Genomic DNA, 26,091 nt, shown 5'->3' with positions numbered 1-26,091 from the left:
GGCCAGCAGTGCCCCTGGAGCTGAAGTCACAGGCAGTTAGGAGGCCCCTGACTTAGGTGCTGAGCACTGAACTCGTTACTTGTGGAAAAGCAGTAAGTGCTCTCAGCCGCTGAACCATCTCTCCTGCCCTCCAGGGACTAATCTAGGTGATAATAAAATATATAAAAATACTTACATACACATCAGTAGAAACCTAGATAACTTAAACACCACCTATCTAAAGTTGCTTTGCTAAGTTTAAATAAATGAAATGTTGTGTGTCAGTAAGAATCTGTGCAGGAAGAGCCTTCCAAATGCATCATATAACACAGCTACGGCCCAGTTCAGAGTGAGGGCATCTGACTGTTTCTTTACGGGTGAGGACAGACTGGAAGGACAGCGGCTCCCCAGAGACAGAGCGAGCAGCTAACTTCACCGAGTTGTTCTACAGTTTTCAGCTTTTCCTGAAGAAACGGACACACACTTGGCACAGGTGTTTGTCACATGCTAGGTGAATATTTCAAACACACTGATACTTTCTTTAAAACTATTTTTTTGACAGCCTAGGGCTCAGTGGTCAAGAGCATTCACTGCGCTTGCCAGGACTCGAGTTCAGTTCCCAGCGTCTGCTCTGGTGGCCCACAACTGCCTGTAACTCTATCTCCAGGGGATCTGACGCCCTCATCTGGTCTCAGTGGGCAACTGCATCAGTGTGCACATGACCTCCCCACCCCGGACACGGATATATACGCATATATTTTTTTAAAAATCTAAACAAACATACCTAAAACAACCTTATGATCTCTGTGGGGCCAGCCTAGTCTACTAAGTTCCAGGGTGGCCAGGACTGCATCCTAAGACCTTGTCTCAAAACGAAGAAGTGAAAAGCTTGGTGAGTGTAAAAGCTGATCACCTCCCTGCTCCTCGTTAACGTAAGCAGAGCAGCTTTTATGTGTCCATCGCAGTATTAGTAGGACCTCCTGCTGCCTCTTCTTCCTCGGCTAGAGTGAGGCTGCAGTGATCAGAGATAGCCTGAGGAGTCAGACAGTAGTGGGGTTCAGATACCTTGAAACAGGAGTTCACCTCACAGCTGCTCTGTCTGGATCTGGGGAACCTGACGCCCCCTCTGTTTCCCACTCTACAAACCAGTGCGCAGACCCAGAATTAAAACCAAAACGTCAAAGCACTTAAAAACGCGCCCACTCCAGAAGCCCACTGCCACCTTTGCTGGTGCTTTCTGACGCTGTCTTCAGCAGGTTCAGGATGTCCAGATTGTCACCAATTCTCGCGTAGTAAGAACTGTCATGGCCAAGGGCATCCAGCAAGGTCAAGTCGGCCCCATTTCTCACGAGGACTTCTACAGCGTCTCTGCAACCGTACTCACAGCCCAGCATGAGGGCTGTCCTGAAAGCAGACAGAAAATCCAGGACCTTGTGGGAATTCCAAGGAATAGTCCAGAAATGCCCTGTTAGGAAAGCCTCCCCTTTAACGAGCAGGTGGCGCCTCAGGAAGTTATATTTCCTACAGATTCAGACATTAATCTTTTTGTGTCTTTAACTCATCGCATCCCCAAATAAACAAAAATCCTGTAGCTTTGTGTTTAGCTGCAGGGAGAGAAATCTAACTGCTTTTTGGGGGTTCCCGGCTTCGAGCTCACTGTGTAGCAGAGAATGACCCTGAGTCCAGCTCCTGCTGCCTCTGCCCTAGCGCTAGCCTTACAAGTAAGCCCACCACGCCTGTCCTCCCACCCCCTTACACACTTTAACTACGTCAACCACTAAATCAACCTAGTTTGTTCCAGTTCTTCAATGTCCTATAAATAACTACTGCAAAAATCGCCCTGAACCTCAGTTGTCTGCCCAAAGCCCAAATGTTCAAACGCTTCGGTGAATTAACCAAATTCACACTGACTCTTCCTACAAATCCCTGCCCCAGCGGAGGAAATCAGATTCTGTTCTTGATGTCCTGTTTAAAGGAGTCTTGCTGGGCTGGGATGCCGCTCGGTTGCACAGCGCTTGCCTAGCATGCACCAGGCCCTGAGTTTGATCCCCAGTATCCTGCAGGCAGGGCTGTATGTGCCTGTGATCTCAGCACCCATGAGATAAGGACCTGAGGATCAAAAGACTAAGGTCATCCTTAGTGTCATGGCAACTGTGAGGCCATCTTGGGATACATGAGACCCAGTCCTAAGTAAATAAATAAACGAATACATAAATAAATAAACAAACAAGCAAATAATGAATAAAGCATAGGGCCAGGATGAAAAGCGCCTTGCTCCCTTGCCTGCAGGCCTTTCAGGAGCACACCCTCACTATGGTAAATCTCTTTGTCCTGTTCCCACCGTCAGCACAGGAGCATCTCAGACTCGGGTCTACAGAGAATAGTTGTGTGATAGTACAACTAAGTTCCCAGAAAGTCTTGTCACATCTACCCTTACCACTAAGGGGACAGACACCCGATGAAATACTGACAGATCCTGCATCTCTGAAAGCGGCTGAATTAATCTAATGAACGACTCCCTCTATAGCTAATAACTGAGCCTATATCTACTAAACTGATTGATCCTACAGCTGCTGATGTGACTGACCCTCCATCTACTAAAGCAACTGGTCCTACACCTAATGAAGGGACTAATCCTACATCCACTAAAGTGTCTGCTCCTTCCTACACCGACTAAGTGACTGGCCCCATATCCAATCAAGTGACTTAGCGCAAAGCCACTAAAGTAACTTATCCTGTATTTGACTCCTGTTTCAATTGTGAACACTGGATATCCTTGTCTTGTTTTTCTATGCACACTCTCTTCTGTAGCCATGCCCTTCCATAGCTGCTACCATAAACATCTGTACTTAAATTAATAAAATTTTTCTTACTAGATTAAAAATGCTAAAGATATAAGAATAAAAACTTAAATAGTATCAAAAAGTCTATTTATTTCCCAAACCATCTGCTGCAAGCTTATACAAATATGCATCACCTCTCCTCATTTTGGAGTTGAATTTCCAATGAAAGCAAAATGCTTTGAAATACCCAAGAGCGACAGAAATATCAAGCGTTATAATGGGGTCTGCCTGGTTGCCCTTCTTTAATCCTAAATTTAACTTTAAAACTAAATCTTCAGTTGCTTTAAATGAGCATTTGTTAGTAATTATAAGTGCTCAGAAATTTTGGCTAAAATATTATAACAAATAAAATAATTAAGGGAATATCTTCCAGTTATATGTCAACAGAAAACCAAAATCATAATTCTAGTGTAAGTAAGCATTGTGACATAATTAATCAAGAAATAAGGCAATTAAAGATAGAAATTACTAGACCATGTCAACTGAAACAGCATTAAGTACAGAAGGAAATATCAATGAAGAGACTCTGTCCCGGGTGGCTTTTTTTTTTTTTTTTTTCTTTTTTGGTTCTTTTTTTCGGAGCTGGGGACCGAACCCAGGGCCTTGCGCTTCCTAGGTAAGTGCTCTACCACTGAGCTAAATCCCCAGCCCCCCAACCCCCCCCCCCGTGGCTTTGATTGACAACTGAACCAGCTTAGAGTCATTTGAGAAGAGAAGCCCCAGTTGAGTTATTACCTAGACCAGACTAGCCTGTAGACATACTGTGGGAGATTTTCTTGATTGTTAATTAACATAGGATGTCCCAGCCCACTGTGGGCAGCACCATTCCTAGGCAGGTGAGTTTGAACTGTATATAAAAACTAACTGAACATGTGCCTGAGAGTCAGCCAGCAGAGTTCCTCCAGGGTCTCGGCTTCAAGTTCTTGCTTAAGTCCCTGGCCTGGATTTCCTCAGTAGTAGACTGTGTCCTGTAAACTAAAATAAACCCATCCCTCCCTCCCTCCCTCCCTCAGGCTGCTTTTGGTCAGATTGCTCTATCCCAGCCACAGGAAGGGAACCAGAACAAGCATTTAAGGCACAGAGTGAGTCAGGCCTGGAGGCAACATTACTGAGCCCTGGCAGGCTAAGGAGAACCCCACAAGAAGCCAAAGTGGCTCACTGTCAAACTCCAGGGTACTCAAGAACCACTTTAATCTCAAGATATTCTCTCATGTAAAGAAACAGACTGTAGGGGTTGAGGATTTAGCTCAGTGGTAGAGCGCTTGCCTAGGAAGCACAAGGCCCTGGGCTCAGTCCCCAGCTCCGGAAAAAAAGAACCAAAAAAAAAAAAAAAAAAAAAAAAAAAAAAAAGAACAGACTGTCCTAAATTGTCTTTAAGTGGACCTATAACATTAAATACCTTTAGAAAGTTTTATATAGCCAGGGTAGGATTCCTCTTTTCTTAGGTTTCTAACCAAAATATGGGCCTCAGTTTAGTGAGAATTTAGGTTTCTTTAAAAAGGCAGTTATGTTATGGGAATGTTCTTGTTTTAATCCCAGGAGTGGGGTATGGGGCTCCTTCCACAGCAGCTGACAATGACTTATGCCCTGCTCTGGCAGGGTCGTGATTCTGCCAGATGCAGATAGCTTATGCTTGGAATTCTAGGGACTTTTGAGAGGGTAAAGGAATGCAAGAGGTGGGGCTGCTGCCCCCCTGGATCCCCCCGCTACTGCTGCTGGATTCTGTTTGCTGGTTGGCAATATCCTGACAATGAAGACTGGACTTGCCCCCAAGGAACTCGATGCCCCTTGTCAGCAGAAAATAGTTGAGTACCAGCAACACACCTCTTTCCTCTAACCTTCCTTCTCTCCCACCCAGTGTTGGGAGGTTGGAAGGGAGAGGGTGGGGAAGGACGGTAGAGAAGGGAACCCCATAAAAGTACGGTGACACCCAAGTTGCTGCTTTTGTCAGCATTAGTCAGAGGAGAGCAAAGGTGGGAAGACCATGTCCTAGCAACAGTGTCACAGACCTCCAGCTGCTGTGAGGAACCACCATAAAAAAAATTACCTGTTTTGTTTGTCTCTGGAATTGACATCCGCCCCTCTGTCTATCAGCAACTGACAAATTGTCGGCCTGCACATCTGAGTCGCCAGAACAAGTGGTGTCCGCCCGTCCTAAGCGACAAGAAGAACAAAGTGACATTAAGGCAGTGGTCTTTCAGGAAGTGAGTGTCATAGCATGTCAGCTGAAGCGAGAGGAAACAGACTTACTATATCTTTGGCATTCACGGAGGCCCCATGGTCACAAAGCAGCTGGATGCTGGAAGGACAGTCCGCCATTGCTTGGAGAAACAAAGGGGACAGTGACAAACAGTGAAGATCTGCTGACAGGGGGTGCATTTCTAGGTCCAAGTAAGACAGCCTAAATAGTGCACTCTGCAAGCTGCCAAACTGCACATCCTTCTCTCTCAGCTCAGCACAGAAGAGGAGTCCTGAATGACTGGAGAATTATTCATTTGCATTGCACTCCTGGCCAACAGGCATCTGCACTGTCCCTCCCCACACCTCACCTACCTACTGATTGGGCCAGCTGAAATACTGACTGAATGAATATTTTAGTTTTTATCTTGTAACTATGTGGGCAGGTGTGTAGGGTGGGGTAACAGTGTGCACATGTATGCAGTCCCCACAGAGGCCAAAAGAGGCCATCGGATCCCCTGGAGCTGTTGTTACAGGCAGTTGTTAGCCACCCAACATGGATATAAGGAATTGAACTCGGGTCCTCTGGATGAACAGCAAGCTCCCTTAATTGCCGAGACATCTCACCCGCCCCTGAATGAAGCTTCTTCAGCTGCAATTATTAAATTTCAATTTTAAGCATACAAATTCACTACTACTTTTTCTCCACCAATTACCCAAATGAATTCATGTTAAACCCTTTAAGATTACTTTCAGGGATTCACTGTATTCAGAAACCATCACGTCTGGGAGCAAATGTCCACTCACCTGCGTCGTGTAGGGCGGTTCTTCCCTGAAGGTCCACATGCTCAGTGGGACAGTTGTACTGTTGTGACAGAGCGACAGGGTGATATGGGAAGGCTTTGTTTTAAAATTCGAGATCCACACTCGATTGAACAGTTGTTATTTAATCTTAAAATGTTCCACTTATCAAAGAAAGTAAAGACGTTCAGACAACACACTAAATATTTTGACGTGAAACAAATAAAATCATGCTACACAACTGTGAACCGAACAGTATTTCACCCAGCAGGAAACGTATGCCATCACAATAGCCGGGAGTATTGACAAGATGGCATTGTTTGGGCTTTTTTTTTTTCCCCCAGCAAGAGGTAAAATGAATCTGGAGAACAAACCAGTTCTAAGATCAACACAGGGCTGGACACTTTGGCCAAAGGCCTTGTGAAGTCAAGTGGCTAGCACAAGGCTGCGGCTATCTGGTGAAAACTCATGACGCTATTCTTATGGTGTGTGAGCCACCTGTGTGGAGACACAGTCGCACACGAGCTGGTGCTCTCCTCTGTCTCACGCCTGCTCTAGGCAGCAGAAGCTATGGCCCCTCAGCTCACATCAACAGGAAGGTCAGGTCTTCATTGTTTATTTTTAATACACTGAGTTATGTGATTCACTTCCCTCCCACTTTTGTTCCTTATTGTTCACATTCTTTCACAGAGGATGGAAAAGTCACCAGCTAAGTGAATGGTTGGGGTTCGTCTGCCACTCTTTGACCTCAGGTTAAGACACCAAGAGCACACTCGAGCTTTGGGGGCTCATTTGGAAGGGAGTGTCCCCACCATGTCTACCTGTAGAAGTTTCTGTAGGCACAACGCGTGTCCGTACTTAGCTGCCAGGTGAAGCGCATTCCTCCCTACGAAAGCAAACATTTCAAGTCTGTGAGAAGGAGTATTGTCTTCATATGGCAATCTTCACAGAAATAATACGACAATTGTTCCCCCAATTGGTTGACAGTATATTTAATTTGTAAACAGGCTTTCAGTTCCTGAGATGTTTGACATTTTAGTAATGTAGCACACACACACACACACACACACACACACACACACACACACACACACATTTGTGGGTGGAGGTATCCATGTGTTACATCAAGCTTTTCAGGACAACTACAGGAATCAGTTCTCTTCTTCCACCACGTGGATTCATGGGGGATCAAGCTCGGGTCATCCACCTTTGTCCACTGAGCCATCCTATTGTCCCTCCTAACTGTGTTTCCTTACACACACATCTCACTTAGTGAAAGGCATAAGGGTTTCATGGGCTATGCCAATATCCAACCTGCGATGCCCTTCAGCTCTTTCCAGTATCACAGATATCTTAAGGTGCAGCTTGCTTTCACAAGCACATCGGCTAGAGAAGAGGCAAACACACAGGCTTTCAGTATCCACACAATTCAATGTGAGTTTAAATAAGCTGAATGTTTCCCCGGGTCTGATCAGCCAGGTTCTAACACAAAACACAGAGAGCGCAGGTCTATAAGCAGGTCTGGATACAGCACAAGCAGCTGCTCCCACTAGTCTGTGAGACACGGCCTTTACATTTCAGAACCCAAGCTGCAAGTGCAGCTCAGAGAGCTTGCAAGAGGGCTCAGGGGGCAGAGGCAATCGCTTCCTACCTGATGACCCAAGTTCTATCCTCAGGATCCACACAGTAGGAGGAGAGAATCAATTTCTGCTTTTGTACTCTGACCTCCACATGTGTCCTGGGGCATGTAAGTGTTAACTTGCAAACACTCACCCATGCAAACAATAAATAATATTCAGCTGAGTTCATCAAAATCTAAAGCTCTCGCTGAAGGAAAAGCAGTAGCTTTTCCAACAGCTGTGTCCAAACACTTTCATATTTACCTTGAATGTACAAAGTGTTGAGATTTAAAGACAGGGGTAGCAAGAGATGAGGGAAAAAAAAAAGGATCCAACTGTCTAAACAACTTGTGACAGAGACAGGCAAACCCAGGACAGGATCCCTATGGCATTAGTCTCTTGTAGGGTCTGGGGCAAGTGACTGAGTGCTCAGTATGTCAAACCCTCGTTGGCTGAGCTGCAGAGAAGATGAATTAACACGGGTGAAGCTTGTAAGGTACTCAGCAGCTCCAAAGAGAAACCACCCAGTTGCTGTAGAGTGTCAACTGTCACCATCCTTACCGCCACCATGGAGACAGCCAACTGAGTGTCAAATACCCTCATCGCAAAGAGGACATGGCACAGGATGTGAATATAAATGAAACGGCCCCTAAAGTCTCTGAAGTCAGGCATTGTAGCATTAGAATTAGCGGGCAGCTGCCCTCGCAGTCTAAATCCCCTGTACTTGACCTCTCTCATAGTGATACTCAGAAGTAAATGTTTTCTCAACTCAGAAACTCGGGACTGGAGCAACGGCTCAGTGGTTTAAGAGCACTTGCTGCTCTTGCAGAGGACCTGGGTTCAGTTCCCAGCACCCACATCAGCCAGCTCACAGCCAGCTCTAGGGGATTTTACATCCACTTGTGGCCTCTATGGGTACTGTGCTCACATGGTGCACATACATATAGCCAGGCACACAATGCGTACACGTAAATAAATCTAAAAATAAATGGTAAGTAAAACAATAAACTAAAGCAGAAACAGTTATTTTACTTTTTAAGTTAGGTTTGATTTTAAATGTGTGGAGTATATAACTGCTGGTAGAGTGTTTGCCCAGAATATGAAAGGCCCAATCTTTAGCAAGAAAGAAAAAGAGAAGGAGGGAAGGAAGGAGGGAAGGAAGAAAGGGGAAGGGAAAAGTGAGGGAGGGAGGAGGAAGGGAGGGGTTAATATTGGAGGAGGTGTACCTGCACTGTCCCTGGTTGCAACATCAATGCCATGAGTAAGAATGGCGTTCAGACACTCCAGATTCCCTTTGGCTGCCACGACGTGGAAGCTGAATGAAAGAGAACACCCATTATGCTATGGAAACTAAGGAAGGTAATTTAAAGGTTCATGGACCTAGAGATGGCTCAGTGGTTAAGAGCACTGGTTGCTCTTCCACAGGACCCAGGTTCAATTCCTGGCACCCATATGGCAGCTCACAACCATCTGTAACTCTACTCCCAGGGGATCCAACACCTTCTTCTGGCCTCCTTGGGCACGAGGCATACATGTGCACAGACATATTTGTAAGCAAAACACCCACACACATTTTTAAAAATGTTCTACCAACATCATCCCTTATTAACACACACATGTGCACACACACACACAGAGGCACAAACACAGTGTTAAGAAGGCGTCACTTTATTAGAACACCTTTATAAATACAACATTTTTAGTTTCCATCTGAAATGCTTAAAAATTTGACTAAAAAACTAGCCAGGGGACTCTAGAAATAGCTCCTTAGTATGAAACACTTTAATGTTCGATGGCTTTGATAAGAGAAAATGTCATTATATAATGCCATTAGCCCTGTAATTTACTATTTTGCTATCAAAACCCCTAGTGCTTGGAACTGAATAAATAAATGTACACTGGAATTTATCTTCTTGCTTTTTTTGGTTGGTATGTGTATATGTCTGTGGTGTGTGTGTGTGTGTGTGTGTGTGTGTGTGTGTGTGTGTGTGTGTGTGTGTGTGTGTTTGAGGGTATGTGAATGCACATGGAAGCCCAAGGCTGACACCGGGAATCTTCCTTTATCAGGCTCTGTCTTATTCACTGAGGCAGGGTATCTCACTTGAGCCTGCCCAGCCTCCCCCAGGCCCACCCATCTCCACTCCCTGAGCTTGAGCTCAGGAGATGACAGACAGACCTCTCCCTGCACCTCCATCTCCATGAGTTCAGGGGTAAGAAGTCTGGTCTTTGTGTTTGGGTAACAAGCAGTCACCCACTAAGCCACTTTACCAGCAACCACACTGGAACATTTCTAAAGGTCATTTTGTTTGATTTAAAATATACTGAAACTACCCCCAGAAAGTTACAGAAGAGGGTTAAGGACACAGTAGACCAGACTTTCTCTCTTCCGAATTGTCTAGCTAGCCCATGCTTTCTCCCTCCAACAGTGACTATTATCAACATTGAATTCTTCTTCTTCCACCCGTGTGGCTGACATTTCACACAAGCAGACGCCATTGATCAAGGTCCCTAACAAGGAGGGTCAAGCCTGCTTAAGATGCTAACTTTGGGGCTAGGGAGAGGAACCCACAGTTCAGAGTACTTGCTGCTCTTCTAGTCAATTCCTAACACCCTCATCAGTTGGCTTAACACAACCCATAACTCTGCACCAGAGGAGCCCACCCCTTCTGCTCTCCACTGGCTCCCATATACATGTGTGCACACATCCACACATCCATGTAAAATAAAACCTTTTACTGAATAAACTGCTACTGACTAGAACTCATCCAAATATAAACTTGTGAGGAGATAGGCATTGTGGGTAGAAGACACAGAATCCAAGGTGACATTGGAAGGAGGTCCTGGGCAAGAGGACCTCCCCTGAAGATGTCAGGCGAAGGCATGAAAATGCAGGCTCAGGCTGGGCTCACTCTCAGCAGGAGGCTCCTTCCCTGCTCAGAACAGAGGAGCTCATGTTCCCACTGCTGAACCCCTATTCTCCTGGCACCCCATCCCTACCTTCACTAGTCTCTGTAGAAGTAACATTTTATGCCATATAAGTCCAATATTGATTCTTTCTGTGGCTTGCGGTTCTCTTCCCAGTCAACTGCAAACTCAATAAAAGCAGAGTTACTGTCTGTTTTGCTTTCTGTTACACTCCCAGACACAAGTGTGAGGTCACACTCGCAAATGTCTGAGCAAGTAAAGCCAAGAGACAAAATCCACAATAGCCTGCAAATCCATTCTCAGATACCAGGTCATTATGTGACTCTAGTTATATTAAGACAGATGAGAACAAGTTCCTTGTGAGGACAGCAGGGCTGCGTACAGCTCCAAGTACACAGGAGAAGAGCCCTTCTTAACAGCCAAATTCATTCTCCATTTTAATAGGACAAACACATTTGGGCCACGGATATCATTCTGTCTCCCGAGATATGGAAGGAAATCATACCCTGTAACACACTGTGTGGCCCTCTGGAGGGAAGCAGGAGTGCCTCCTCTACACTGAGGTTCTTAAGACTCCTAAGACTATAGAAATGCCAGTTTGGGGGGTTGCACTCCTCAGCTCACCAACTTACAAAGACTGTGGTCTACATAACAGCCCAACATGACACTGACCGTGCACACGAGAGCAGGATCCCCAGCTAATCCACTGCCTACACTACAGACCTATAAATAGCAGACATGCTTCAGGGAGAAGACATGTCAATCATAGAAACGTGTGTGCAGAGCTGCTCGTGACATATGAGAAAGAGCTTTACAGAAACACTGCTTTGTAACTAAGAGAACCTCTTCTTCTTAAATATATGTAGTGTGTGTGGGGGGATGTCTTTATATGATTGTGTGTCTTTGTGTGTATATGTCTGTACAAGTATGTGTGTCTGTGTATGTGTGTGTATGTCTGAATGTACATGTCTATGTTTTGTGTGTCTGTCTGTGTGTATGTCTGTGTATATGTGTGTGTGTCTGTATATACATGTCTATTGTTGTGTGTCTGTCTGTGTGTATGTCTGTGTGCATATCCGTCTGTGTATATGTGTGTGTTTGTGTATGTCTATGTGTTTATGCCTGTGTGCTTGAGGATGTCTGGAGGCCAGAGAGAGTGTTGGATCCACTGAAGCTAGAGTTACAAGATTGTGTGCCTACATTGGATAGTCTTGATCATTAAACTCGGTTTCTACCACTACCCCCATCCTGGGTCTTTCTAGAACCACATTATATTAAGAAGTACTTGTTGCTTCTTAAAAGAATTTCAAAACATGGGACTGGAGAGATGGCTCTGTGGTTAAGAACATTGGTTACTCTTATAGAGGACACAGGTTCAATTCCCAGTACACATACTCAATGGCTCACAACTGTCTATATCTCCAGTTACAGAATATCCAATGTACTTTTCTGGACTCTGTGGGCTCCTGCATACCCACGTACATACACTTGGGCATGCACACAGACATATAGACATATAAAATATTTTTAAAAGTAAAAATAAAAAATTGAAAACAAAATGTTTTCAAAATAAAAGTGTCTTTAAAGTTTTCAAAGTTAAGCTGGTCAGTGGTGGTGCACACTTTTCATCCCAGCACTTGGGAGGCAGAGGCAGGTGGATCTCTTCTGTGAGCTTGAGACCAGCCTGGTCTACAGAGCAAGTTCCAGGACAGCCAGGGCTACAAAGAGAAACCCTGTCTCAAAAAACAAAAAACAAAACAAATTGAAAATTGAAAATAAAATACTTCAAATTAAAATTGTTTTGCCATTAGAGATAATATAGAAGATAAATCTGTAACACACATTAAAGTTAGCTAAATACAAAATGCTTTCATTAAGAAACAATATGTAGTTATATACATATAAATGAAAAGAGAAACATTCTGCCCTATGAGTCCCAGGTAGAAGGCTACTTCTTACAAAGAAAACCTGGAGGTCTAACAGGAATCAAGCGACACCAAATGACACTGATTCTGTGTGGCTCAGTTAGCAAAGATAATCCCACAAATGAACTTTTGACCAAGAGAGGACACTCAAGCAACCATCCATTCCAAACACCGAAAGAAGGAGAACTGTGGGCACACACACAGAGGGCTTTACCACACAATGTACTGTTTTACTGTTGGGGAAAGAAGAGACTAGTCAGACAGCTCACTTGTAGAGATTACATTTTACCATCTGTGCTACGAGCTGCATCAAACAGCATAAGATTTGTCAAAAAAAAAAGGAGAAAAAATAAAAATTCACTTATCTATCACTTAAAAGGAATGCTACTTGACTGGGCACAATGGTGTACACCTTTTAATCCCAGCACTTGGGAAGCAGAGGTGGGTGACCTCTATGAGTTTGAGGTCAGTCTGGTTTACATCTTGGTGAAGTTAGGTAACACTACCTGGAGATACCCTGTCTCAATGAAAGCAAGCAGACAGACAGACAGACAGAAATCTAGCTGCTGGACAAAACTGACAGACTGAAGCCAACAGATTCAAGATTTATTGCTGTTAAAACCTGAATTTGTAGCTTCACTCTGCTCAATTGAAATATTACACATTCCAAAGTTATAATCTACATCAAACATTAGTGGTTTGATTCCTAATATTCACTTCTCTATTTAGCATCTGGCTTCCAATTACACAATTTTGAAGAGAAAAAAAATCGCCTGCAAGGCTAAGACAGGGATTTTAGGAAATGGGACTTTTCACCTCTGGCGCTGGAAGGGCTCCCAGCTACAGTTGCCAGAGCTGGAATTAAGAGTCTTAACAGAATCAAGATCTACCCTTTAACCCAACTGCCTCTTAGCATCAGTAAGAAAGGAAACGGTGCAGATCTGGGATGGTAGGGAAGAGACATTGGCTCAGAGGCACAGAGTAAACTGGGAGTCAGTCAGTTCACACAAACACAGAGAAGATGGACTCTCTAACTGTGTCTCCCTGAGGCACACCAGGTATTCCATCCCCTCTCTGTTCTGCTCAGTTTTGCTGAAACAAATGATCTAAATTAAAAACTCAATTTGGGGCATGGACAGCGTCCTTTTCAGAATGCTTCCCAGGTGGAAAGCTGGGGCCACATCCCAGCTCCAGGACGCCTGAGATCAGAACAAGCTATTTACATTCTGAAGACTTCTCTCTGCGTCTTCCACTTGGCTGCTTCAAAGATCAAATATGATAAGGACTGAAGAAAAGTTTGCCAATGAGAATACCCGAATAGCACAGGTTGGGTTTTACCTAAGCAGCTGGACACAGAAAAGTATCAAATGGAGGGCAATTGTTAGTTTGTCTAAAACATTTCTCAGTAAACGGTTCTGTGTCAGATGTTTAAAGTCACAACAGGGATAGCCACAATTGGCAGATGGCATTTGGACCCCAGGGCTCTACCCAGACCTCAGTGACAGGGGGATACTCACGCCGATCTGCCTTCCACATCCAGCTTGCCTGGATGGACGCCCTTTTTGGCAAGGATAGAGGATACTTTCTCCACATCCCCCCTTTCAGCAGCCTTCATCAACCGGTCATCGTATTTATTCCACTCTGCTGAAAGCTACAAGAAAAGGAGAGAGGAAGCAGGGCAGACCATGTTAGTCAGCTTCCTACGGAGAGGAAGAAACAGAAGGCCCTCGGAGTGTATCACTCAGTTCCCAGCTGCACCCAAACCCCCTTCTCTCTGCTATGCTCACTTGGCTGGGACAGCGGATTATTTATTTACGTACGTATTTAGTTACTAACTTATTGGAGATGGGGTTTCTCTATGTAGCCCTGAGTGACCTGGAACCAGGCTGGCCTTCATCTCACAGGGATCCATCTGCTTCTGCCTTCTTAGTGCTGAGATTAAAGGCCTGTAAAACCTCCTCAAATCATGACTCGTGAGAAGTCTATCTGCCTTAAACTTGAAAGAAAATGTATGTTTTACATGTTTGATATCCTGTTAGCATCTTAAGGGGAAAAAAAGGAAATTAATAATTACTGAACATTCACCCCAAGTCAGTAGTAACCCCTTAAGCTACCCAGAGAACTACAATTATGAGATACTCTTAACAGAGGAGAGGAGTCACACTCCTGGCATCAAATGACTTGAGTGGTGGAGCTGGGTCTTGACTCTGACAGCTCCCTGTCCCCCTATGGCTCACACTTTCACAGACGTCTCTGGTTACTGTTTCCCAGCATCCTTAGGTTCAGTTAGTGGAACTCTGTGCACTGTAACACACTATAATGACTCCTATTTCAAAGGTGTTCGAAATACAACTGTACACATACAATATTCAACAGAATAAAGGATAGATCATACCTACACATTAGGATCAAAAGAAACTAAAGAAGAAAGACTCTAAAGCATTGGGGTTTTTCTTTGTTTGTTGTTGTTGTTGTTGCTTAAGAGACAGGGTCTCCCTATAGAGCCCAGACTGGCCTCAAACTGAGGCCATCCTCCTGCCTCAGTCTCCCAAGGCATGCACCACCACCACCGTTGCCAGCAGACGTTTTTTATTTTTGCAAAAACTCAGTGCATATAAACTTACAAGGAAGGTGAAGGTCATTTCAAAACCAGGAGGAAGTGGCACACAATATATAGTTTGACCACAGCAAGGTTGTGTTGGCTTTGGTCGGAGAGCACACTGGGAGGCCAATGACATAGATCTTTTCTCAATGCATAGATGTACCAGAACTTGGGATCAAACTGTAAACATGTGGGCTGGAGAGACAGCTCAGTGGTTAAGAGCATTGGTTGCCCTTCCAGAGGCAACTCCCAGGACCCACAGTGCAGCCCACAGTTGTCCAGTTCCGGGGATCCAACACTTCCATACAGACATATATGTAGGCAAAACACCAATGGACATAAAATAAAAATAAATTTCTAAGAAAAGAAAATGTAAACACCTATGCTTACATACACACTTACATATATTATAATATATGTAAGTGCAGGTGTGGTTTAACACTTAGACGGGAGATGGAAGAAAAGGTAATATTGGGTGACAGAACACACGTTTTTAAGCACAACAGATTTAATCTTGGAAAGTACCACATTGGGCTGGCAAGATGGCTCAAACACTAAAGGTTCTTGCCACCAAGTCTGACAACCTGAGTTTAATCCCCACGACCCACAGGGTAGAAGGAGAGGCCTGACTCCCACAAGTTGTCCTCTGATCTCTGGCCACGAGCTATGATATGTGGCACTCTCATGAATACACACAAAGATGTTTACGACGTAATAAAACTCACTTCTAAACCCCATGCTCAGCCAGTGCTATTTCTACAACTCTGTAAGATACAAGCATTGTGGGCTGGGGATTTAGCTCAGTGGTAGAGCGCTTGCCTAGCAAGCACAAGGCCCTGGGTTCGGTCCCCAGCTCCGAAAAAAAAGAAAAGAAAAAAAAAAAAAGATACAAGCATTGTCACATCATTGGCAAAGTCATCAATCCCTTGCCCACAAAATCCTCTACATGTTTAACAAGAAAAAAAAAAAAAGTCCAACTTCCTAAATCTTTATAGTAAATTCCTCCAAATGACGCATGAAGTACTTAAAAGAGAAAAATACAAAAATTGAAATTTTTAACTCTCCTGAGAATTATTTTAACGGACCCTGGTCTGAGCATCCACAGACTTCAGAAATGAAGCACCGAGGTTAAATTTAGTAATCAACCCGTCTTCCTCTAACTTCCGAACTCCAAACTGCCAACATGTGAACAATGCCGACCTCTTGACTCAAAACCTGAACCTAACTCAGGGTTTCGGCCTCACCTCTTTCACTTTAGAGCAAGACAGCCCAGCGCTTGGCCTGGGGAGCAGCAGTGGATTTAGGCGGAAGAGGTGCTGGGCTGTCAAGTGCCTGGAGGATTAGGTCATGCTCACCACACAAATACTGCCCTAACTGATTAGTTCATCCTCAGACCTAAAACCGCCATCGTGATCCCCAAAGAAACTTGCTAGGCAGCACAAAAGCTCCCCATAGCTCACAAACCACTGAGAACCCCACAGGAAGGCTTTCAATAGAGGAGGCAGAGGAGAAGGAGAAGCAGGAGGAGGAAGAGGAGGACAATTCAACATGATTAGAGTCTTGTGTGAGTAATTTTACGTCCGACTTCATTAAGCACCATTTCCAGTTCTGCCCCAAAGTCAGTTAACAGTACTACCGCCCCGCTACTAACATTCTATCTTGTGCCTTCTAAGTCCAGAAACACAGACGCTTTTGTCTGTGGTCGCTAACACTGTGGGCGAGGCCAGAAGGAAAATCATCAGCCCAGAAATTGTCATTAATAAACCAGGACACTTCAAAAGCACACGAGAAGCCTGTGTGTGGATCCTTGTCCCACAGATACCTACTGAGTGGTTAGAAGCGCAAGGCAGCCAACAGTTCATCATAGCCACGCTCCTGGTGGCGTGTTGCAACCATCAAGGACGCTGCATTAAGTTACAAATCTCTGCAGCTCACAAAGCCAATCCGCAGATGTCCAGCAAGGGACTCCCCTCACATGCCGGGCTGCACGTAGCCTGGATCTCCAGGCTTAATCTCTTCATCTTTTGGATCCTTCTCCACCATCGTAAGGCTGAAAGGGTCTCCTCCTTGCGGCCGAGCACGGGACACAGGCTGCCCGAGTCAGGTATGTAACTCCTCCTCTTTCTTACTTTCTTGCGAGTGGCTGGCTTCCAAAGTCTTTCCCTTTCAGGGACCCCGTTGGAAGGCACCCCACGTCCTGCTTCATCCACGCTGCAGACCAGGCACTGCTGTGCACAAGAATGGCCACCTCCGAAGTGACCGGTAAACAGTGTGTGGCTTGCATCACACAAGGGCAGTTTCTATTTTAGATTCCATAGAACCTGACAGCTGGGTGATAGAAGTGGGGCTGAGAACTTGTTGTCAATGCATGCCTTCCCTCTGAGTAACTAAACTCAGGTCTCCTGGGGAAATGACTCAAGCACATTGTGAAACACGCTGACCACGTCAATACAGTCAGTGTTAGTGTGTGACAAGGAGACGCCGTGGAGGTGGGAGGTGTACAGACAAATCTGGTTATTCAACAAAACAGTATTTCAAGCCGGTTTCAATCTTAGGGTCATCTATCATGGAATTATACTAGCCTGAAACAAACAGGATATAAAATTCTATTTAAAGCAAATGTGTCATGCTTTCATTTAAGGAAATGCACACACACACACACACACACACACACACACACACACCCCACCTTGAATGCTAGTACCCCCGGCTGGCTAGCTCTGTCTACAGCCAGGTTTCAGCTTACAACTGCTGCCAGTCTGTCTCCTCACATGTCAAACAAGAAGGGACAAGGGCACTGCCAAGCACGGTGGTGGAGACTGTGGCACAAATTTTAATTTAAAACTTTAAATTTAACACTTGGCACTCTGCACTTCCAAGCTGAGCGCCCCGTCTGTGAGAATGAGCAAACACTGTTTGGTGGAAAGTCAGATGCTCTGGATTCGTGGAGACGAACAAAACACGGTAAAATAAACTAATTAAAGCTGACAGAAGACAATGCATCCCAAAGCTGAGCTTTGTAAAGATAGACACAGCAGACACAGCTATGTGGGGCGGGCAAGAAGACAACCCCTCCATACTTTGTACACCGCCAAGATTCTCCACTTTACCTGGGCTGCTCCCTCTGCCAGATCAGGAGGTCTAATTTTGGTATGTGTGTGTCTGTGTGTGTCTGTGTGTGTATCTGTGTGTGTCTGTGTGTTTACTGTGTTCTACATACTACATCTGCATGAGAATAACTTAGAGATCCTTTAAAAAACATAGTCACAAAAACTGTTCCATGGGATGTGACATTCCGAGTCAGGCTTAGAGGAAGGAGGTGACCATCCCACCAGAGATTACACGCCTATTGAAAATGCTACATGATCTCCAACAAGGAACCGGTTCCCTCCGGTTGCAATGTAAGCCATGAGGCCCATATTCTAATTATAAACCATGTACAGTCTCACACGCCCTGTTGAATTCTTTTGGAAACAATAAGGTGTTTTCCTCCCAGACTGCATGAGATACCAAAGGGTCACTTGGCCCCGGAGACTCTGCCTAGCCTAGTCTCTCTTCTTCAGGGGAGATCCAGGATGGAACTCAGGCCTTGACCTTTTGGGGTAACAGAGCAAGCACATTCTTTCTAGAAATAGGCCAGCAAAGGCAAAGAAAATTAAAAAAAAAAAAAAAAAAAAAAAAAAAAGAGGGGAGCTGGAAGAACTCTCCAAAGTCACACAAGGGCCTCTCAATTCAGGAGCTGGGCTATGTGCCCTCATGCATCTGAGCTGCCCCAGATGCCACCATCCTGCCCTATTCATACCCACCCCACAGTGGCTTCCTAAGGACCAGATGGAGTACAGCCCTGACTCTGCTGCCCCCAAACCTGGAAGCCCATTCCCTAGCTTCCACTTGGTCACTCTCAAATGTCATGTCCTCGGAGGCCTCCCAGACCCTTGTGCCTGAGCATACTGCTCACCACTCCACGCCACCCCTCTAACTGGTACAAGGGACCCTTCTTCAAATTATAGTCACCTCTATCCTTATACCCTACTTCCACCCGTCCCTCTATGACCCTTCCAACGTTTATATACAACAGAGGTCTCAGTTCTCTATCTTGAAGCCATGAAACTGACTTTTAAATAGGTAATCTGGTAGCCACTGGGTTCTTAGTCAGGGTGAGAAGAATTCCAGTCTCCTAGTCCTCTCTCTCCCACACTCTCTGTTCCCTAGGCGGGATCTGTACTGCCCCAAGAAGCGGCAGGAAGCTGTGGGTGGCTCAGCTAGCTGTGAGTGGGTCCACAGACCTCCCAGTCAAAAAGCCATTCTTCTGGTCCTCCCCTCCTGAGCCATGTACCTTGGGTCTGCCTTTGTGGCTCAACAGACTTAGCTATTAGCTGTGGTTTAAGGAGCTCACACCTGCTGCGTATACCAGGGGAGCAGATTATACTGCCTCAGGTCCGTCAGCTACAAAGCAAAGACGGAGACAGAAAAGCCATCTGCAAAAAAATCAAAGATTGGATGCATTTGAAAAGCTTGATGCTGGGGCTGACAGATAATAACCTCCAAAATGGAAGGGATCAGTCAGTTACAAGTGCTCCTGCCGAAGGATACTAATACAAGAAAATTCTTCTTAAAATGAAGAAAGAAGTAGAAAGAAAAAAATTTTCAAGTGTTTCTTCCTCATTCCTATATCAACTTTATTTCAGGGGTAGCCAACTCATTGACAGAGCTTATCTGTTTTGGGTTGTTCTATTCTTTTGAGATGGGGTCTCACCTCACCCAGGCTAGCCCGGAACTCTAGCTAACCCAGGACGATATCACCACACTTCTGACTCCTGCGCCCACCTGCCCTGGTACTGGAAGCACAGGTGTGTGTTGCCCTGCCCAATTTGTGAGGTGCTGGGAGTCTAACTCGGGGCTTCCTGCATGCTAGGCAAGCACTACCAATGGAGCCCTTAAGATTACATGGGTTTTGGGGACAGAAAGGCACTTCACTTTCTGATTTCACTCAGCCCACATCTCTGGACCAGGTCCTTACGATTGCTGACATCACAGAAAAGGGGTCACCCACACACACACCTTCTTTTTTTTTTTTTTTTCTTTTTTCTATTTCTCGGAGCTGGGGACCAAACCCAGGGCCTTGAGCTTGATAGGCAAGCGCTCTACCACTGAGCTAAATCCCCAACCCCCACACACACCTTCTGATGGCCGAGAATACCACCACCTTTGACGTAATCTAAGCAAAACTTTAAAAAGAAAAATCCATTGAAACCTTTAGAAATAATAATTTACAAAAAAAAATACAGGGGGAGAGAGAAATATAATAAACCACAGGTGCATCCTGGGATGTTGCAGTCTTGACTTTTTACAGATGGCTTCTCTGCTGCTCTCTTTGCTTTGTAGTTGAGGGACTGGAAGCTCAGGACCTGCTTCCCTGGTCCACCCAGAAATTTAAAAAAAAAATTTTTTTTTAAAGAATAAAAAGAAAGATCTAGCATAGGGCAAATCCTGGTTTCCTGACTTGCGGCCCAGGAAAGGGCTGAAGAGATGACCTGTGGCTAAGAGCACTGGCTACTCTGGCAGAGGAACTAGAACTGCAGTCCAGTCCTAGGTGATCTGATGCCCTCTTCTGGCCTTCATGGGCACTGTATACACGTGGTGCACATACATGTGTGCAGGCAAAAACGCATGCACATAAAATAAAATAAAAACAGCAAAAAAGGAAGATGACAGTAGACAGATTTAAAAGGGACACTGGACCCTTCACAGCTGAACACACAAGCAGTGAGTATCAGCCCCTGACCAAACTAACTCTTTTAGGAGTGCGACTACAGACTAGCTACTTAAGGACGTTAAACAATTATTAAAAATGGAGGGTGCTGTGTGATAATGTTGGTGTATAAATTTTCCAGCTCTATTTTTAGGAACTACATCTTATATCATGCTCAGATACATCAAGATATCGATTACATGCTTTGACCACAATCAAAATGATCAGGGTGAACCAAATTCAACAGCACGTTTGAAAGATTAAGTGTTATGATCAGGAACTGGCAAACCCCGTTGTAATGCAAGAAGAATTCATGATAGAAAGATCGATTAGTGTCACACACCAAGTGACTGGACCGACGATGGCTTTGTCAGCCTTCCAAGGTTAAAATAGTTCATCAGCAGGCGTGATGGCTCACCAAGACGAGGCACCCATTCAGTCCCACGACCCACACAGGAGTGGAGAGTAGGTTCCTGCAAGTTGTGCTCTGACCTCCACGTGTGTGCACACACACACGCACGTACACATGTTTACATTTGAGGTGACTCTTCTGGCAAGTTTCTGCTTCGGTGTCATACGTGAGAACGCCACTGTTCTGAAGGTTTTACAGTAGTAAGGCCTGCGTCTGTGTCTGTGAGTATGTGGGCGGCTTTACTTTTCAACTGGGTACAATGTAAGAGTCTAGCTTCATTTTTTTGTGGCTAACCAGTTTTCCCAACACTGTTTGTTGAGACATTATCTTATTCTCATTGGGATAACTACTATCAAAAGAAGAAAAGAAAGAGATGTCAGGAATCATGGGCCCTCTCCACTTCTGGGCACCCATTCGAAAGAATGCCCAAGCCCACGGCACCATTCCTCCCAACAGCCAGGAGTAGACGCAGCACAGACGGTCCTCGAGTGATACAATGGAGTAGTATGCAGTTCTTAGTGAAGGCATTCATGTCCTGTGGGAATACTGTGTCAGTCCCCCCACCTCCTCCTTCCCCCCCTCTCCACTCTCTCCCTCCCCCTCTCTTTTTCCTTCTTTCCCTCCCTTGCCCCTCACCCAGTGTATAAGGCCACCTTCATAGGAATCAAAAGCAGTTAATTCCTAGAAACAAAAACCAAACGGTGACTGTCCGAGGCGGGGGAGGGGAGCGACTGATGAAAAAGGGGAGTCTCAGTTTCGGCTGTCAGCTGAGGCAGTTCTGCAGATCTGCTGCACACTGGACACATAACCCTGGACCGAAAAACTCAACAGTGAGTCTCTGTTACAGTTTATAGTTGATAGTTTACATTATGTTAGGATTTTTGGCCCAGCAGTAATTAAAAAATAAATATGATTTCTTAGATATCATTAATATAATTGATACAAATTTATAACTTTTTACAACGCCAAGGCGGGTGAGAGTGGCTGCGAGCCGACAGTAGCTGTCATAGCTCGGCACAGGCTGCTGTGTGTGCTATGAGCCAGCCTCTCCGCCTCCGACATTCACGTACTGCTCCTTCACACTTCAATATGTGGTGGAGAACACCTCGAGCTGTATCACCCGGTTACCAGGGAGGCCCTCTAATGTGTCACTAGCAGTGGAGGCACAGCCCATAGTCCTTTAGGAAGCCACCTCCCTGCCATGCACACCTCAGAGTATCTTGGCAAGTGGCAGCCAGGCATTTTACACAGCTCTGCAGGGGCAGGTGCAAGCTTTTGTGTGCTCACTAGTTTTATTTCAACTTGACACAAGCTAGAGTCATTTTGGAGAAAGGAACCTCAATTGAGAAAATACTCCACCAGATTGGCCTGTGGTGCATTTTCTCAGTTGATGGTTGATGGGGAATGACCCAGCTGACTGTGGGCAGGACTACCGCTGTGCTTGCGGTCCTGGGTTCCATAAGAAAGCAGGCCTCTGCATCAGCTCCTGTCTCCAGGTTTCCACCTTGAGCTCCTTCCCTGACTTCCTTCACTGGTGGGCTGAAATAACCCTTTCCTCCCCAAGCTGCTTTTGGTCATGGTGTCTCATCACAGCAACGGTGACCCTGAGAAACCCCTGAAAGCAAGAAGCCCATTTTTATTAAGAAGCTCCAGTGTTGACCATACAGTATAACACATGCATTTCTTTCTTCAATTTTAGGTGTTTGTGTATGTCTGTATGTGTTTGTATGTGTTTGTGTGTATACAGGTGCACATGCGTGTGTGTGTGTGTGGTCCCAGAAGCTGAATAGTCAGCCGGTGGTGTCATTCTGAGGAATGGCAGCCACCTCCTAGACTGGCTGGCCAGTGAACCTCAGGGACTCCTCCTCTCTCTGACTCTCCAGCATTTTCTCATGAGTCTCGGTGCTTTGTAAGGCAAGAGTTTCCCAATGAACCATCCCCCAACAAAGAGAGTTCCACGGCTAGTTACTGTGCTGGTCTGAAAAGGAGATAATCAACTCCAAATGCAGCTATCCAAAACACCTATGGTAAAGTCAAATTACAGCTGTCTCTCCAGAATAAAGACAACATTCTAACACAAAACAGCTATTTCACTAGGTGGGTCTAACCGGGTGGTAACTTTAAACCCTGTAGTGGCTTGAACGAATGTCCCCAAGAGGCTCTGGCATTTGAAAACTTGGTCCCTAGGTGGTATGGGAAGGTTATAGATCCTTACTGGAGGAAGCAAGTCCCTCAGAGAAGGCGCTTAATGGAACAGTGCCTTGCCCCACTTCCGGTTTACACAGCTTTTAGACTAAATGGCCATGCCCCACGTCCAGCTAGTTCATGCTCTCAGCTTTCTAAGTGTGGACAGATGGGAACGTGATCTCTCAGCTTCCCATTCCAGCCGCCATGCTTCCCCTGCCATTATGGCTTCTCCCTTGGGATCTGTAAACTCTTCCTTGGATAGGACACATGGGGTCCTGGTTTTATCACAGCAGCAGTGAAGTAAATAATACAAGGGCTAAGCACACAAAGTAAATACCTCCCAGGTCTGAACACGGGTACCTCATTCATACCAAATGCACATTAGTAACTTTTTCAGAAATGATATAAAATTTAAAGTAATGTGTGGCCAAACGGCCAAGTGTGGCAGTGCACACCTTTAATCCCAACACTTAGGAAGCAGAGGCAGGAAGATGTCTGTGAGTTCAAAGCCAACCTGGTCTATATACTGCATTCCAGGACAATCAGAGTTACCCTGTCTCAAAAACAAAACGGCAGCAAAAGAAACACATGTTCAGTCCAGAAAATCTCGAGTGTATTCACGCTTACAAATGAATGGGAGATTACTCATAACCTCCCTGCTATGGGTTGGTTCTGAAATGTCCCTAACAGCTCATGTGTTAAAGGCTCGGATCCCAGCACAGTTCCTGGAGGGGGACCTTCCTGAGGTGACTGGGTCGCAAGGACTCTGGCCTCAGGATGTGATTTCTCCATTAATGAATACATATTGGGCATCCTGGAGGCAGAGGACATGAGGCAGGGCAAGTGGGGGAAATAAACCATGGAGGGTGGCCTCTTTAAAAGCTCTGGTTATCTTCCTCTTCCTCTTTCTCTTCCTCTTTCTCTTCCTCTTTCTCTTCCTCTTCCCCGACAGCCCTCTCATTCCTGTTCCATTGACACCTGACTCATCACTATGCTAAAAGTGACTGGGCCAACCACGGACACGGAACTCTAAGCCTGAGCCAAAATACCTAAGTCGACTGCCTCAGCCTGCAGGATCTGGTACTGTCTCTAAGTAAATAGTGTCAAGTTGAATTAAATCACAGGATGCACAATCGATAGTTGCTGGAAAGTTCTTTGGCATGTGGGGAGCCCCCTGCCCCCAGGTATCTGATCACACAATGTTTATAAGTCAACAGCCCGAGGGCTGTTGTCCCAGGGAACAAGAGTAACCAACAGACCTTCCATCTTTTGTTGGTGTTTTTCTTTTTAAAGTTGAATTGAGATTTTTTTTTTATCTATATGATTTCAACATTGAATGTATTAGGATAGGAATTCCTGAGGAAAAAAGCTATAGATGTAAAGAAATAGGAAGACTTTAATATACAGGCAAGTTGGGGCCAGTGAGGGGTTCAGCTGGGAGTGCCTTTCTGCTAAGGTTGACATCTGAGTCTGCTCCCCAGTATCTACATGGGAGAAGGAGCGAGCTGACTCCTCCCTCTGCCCCTCCCCATGCACACCAAGGCATTCTCATGCAACCTCACAGGTGATAATTTCACTTTATAGCTGCCTTCTGTGAAAGGCCAAGCTGACTCCACCGCTCTCATCTCCCCATGGAGCAATTCTAAGCCGAGATGCATGGGCTGTTTCCCACGAGCCAAGCAGGGGACACCTGGGTGTCCTAGAGCTGAACTCTTGCTTGGAGGTACTTCCGGCCCTCCCAGGTTAGGAGCCCAGCGGCCCCCACCTCCCAGATGCTGTGATTTAAACAGGTTTAACTGTTCACACTGAATTTGGTCTTCTGTGTGACTGGTGATTTGTCACTGACAGAAACTAAGCTTTTCTTGAAGAACTGGGTTAGTTACCAGCAGAACGGCAGTTATTGAGTGTGGGTGCCACTCCCCTGCACTTGCTCTTAGGACACCTTCACCAAAACTGAAAGCCACTGACTCCATGCTCTTAAACTCCACAGCCTCAAGAACTGAGTCAAAAAAAAAAAATAACAAAACAAAAACAACAGCTTTAAAAAAAATCATCATGTCTTGGGTATTCTGCGATAGTCACAGAAAAACTGACTAAGACAGATGCCAGTTGCCATCCTCAGGTTGTGGCCTGTGTCCCTGACAGGATAGCTACAAACCATGGTCTTCACAATCCCCTCCAACACCTGGTCAATGAGAGCAGCCCACAGCTTTGGGCATACTCAGGCTTTGATTTAAAGGGGACTGTCAGGGTGAATAGTAAGAATAAGGAGGTGCATAGGGCCAGCTGTCTCCAGGGCGTACGGGCTTGAAGCTCTCCTTGCCCTGTCCTTTCCCGTTTCTATGGAGCTTGTCAACCTACCCTTCAGGATCCCCTCGGCTCTGAGGCAGCCACAGAACACTTAGAAACCTTCAGAACTTCTTGGCCAGTATTCTTTCTACTAGCTAAGCTAGTTCCACTTCACTGAACAAGTGAAAAAAAAAAATCCTAACGTAGAATTATAAATTTAAGCCTCATGTGGGCTCATACCTCTAATCCCAGCACTCAAGAGGCAAAGGCAGATAGCTCTTTGGGAATTTGAGGACAGCCTGGTCTTCATACTGAGTCCCAGACTAGCCAGGGCAACACACTGAGAACCTGTCTCAAATAAATAAACAAACATAATAAAATCAGATCCAATGTCCCTTACAGCTAAAGGAAGGAAAGAAGGAAGGAAGGAAAGAAGGAAGGAAGGAAGGAAGGAAAGAAGGAAGGAAGAAAAAAAGAAAAGAGAGAGAGAGAATACAAACATTGGCACTTGTATAAGCAAACCATTGTGAAATGCATACTGTATGTAAGGGACAGCCCCGGGAATGCTAAGCCCAAATC

The 26,091-nt window shown here is 45.3% G+C and overlaps 1 protein-coding gene and 1 long non-coding RNA gene across 4 annotated transcripts in view; one reads left to right on the top strand and one right to left on the bottom strand.

The window, feature by feature from the left end:
- The window catches only part of Uaca (uveal autoantigen with coiled-coil domains and ankyrin repeats), an 88,461-nt gene that overhangs the window by 24,608 nt on the left and 37,762 nt on the right, over positions 1-26,091 (bottom strand). The window contains exons 1-8 of one of the 3 annotated variants that reach the window (XM_087562030.1): positions 16,699-17,129; positions 13,788-13,921; positions 8,647-8,735; positions 6,623-6,687; positions 5,808-5,865; positions 5,073-5,143; positions 4,870-4,976; positions 1,202-1,383 (exon numbers count right to left, since the gene is read on the bottom strand). In XM_087562030.1, the coding sequence (XP_087418156.1) occupies positions 1,202-1,383; positions 4,870-4,976; positions 5,073-5,143; positions 5,808-5,865; positions 6,623-6,687; positions 8,647-8,735; positions 13,788-13,921; positions 16,699-16,737 (745 nt within the window). In that variant the 5' untranslated portion in view covers positions 16,738-17,129. 3 annotated transcript variants of the gene reach the window in all.
- Positions 16,814-24,356, top strand: LOC148004179 (uncharacterized). The gene is made up of 2 exons (XR_015627755.1): positions 16,814-16,976; positions 24,176-24,356. It is a non-coding gene; the product is annotated as an uncharacterized LOC148004179 (long non-coding RNA).

The sequence above is a fragment of the Rattus norvegicus genome, chromosome 8 (assembly GCF_021556685.1).
Source record: "Rattus norvegicus strain SHRSP/BbbUtx chromosome 8, alternate assembly SHRSP_T2T, whole genome shotgun sequence".
Taxonomy (NCBI): domain Eukaryota; kingdom Metazoa; phylum Chordata; class Mammalia; order Rodentia; family Muridae; genus Rattus; species Rattus norvegicus.
The sequence above is the reverse complement of the archived record's forward strand: the minus strand, read 5'-3'. Positions and strand labels throughout refer to the sequence as shown.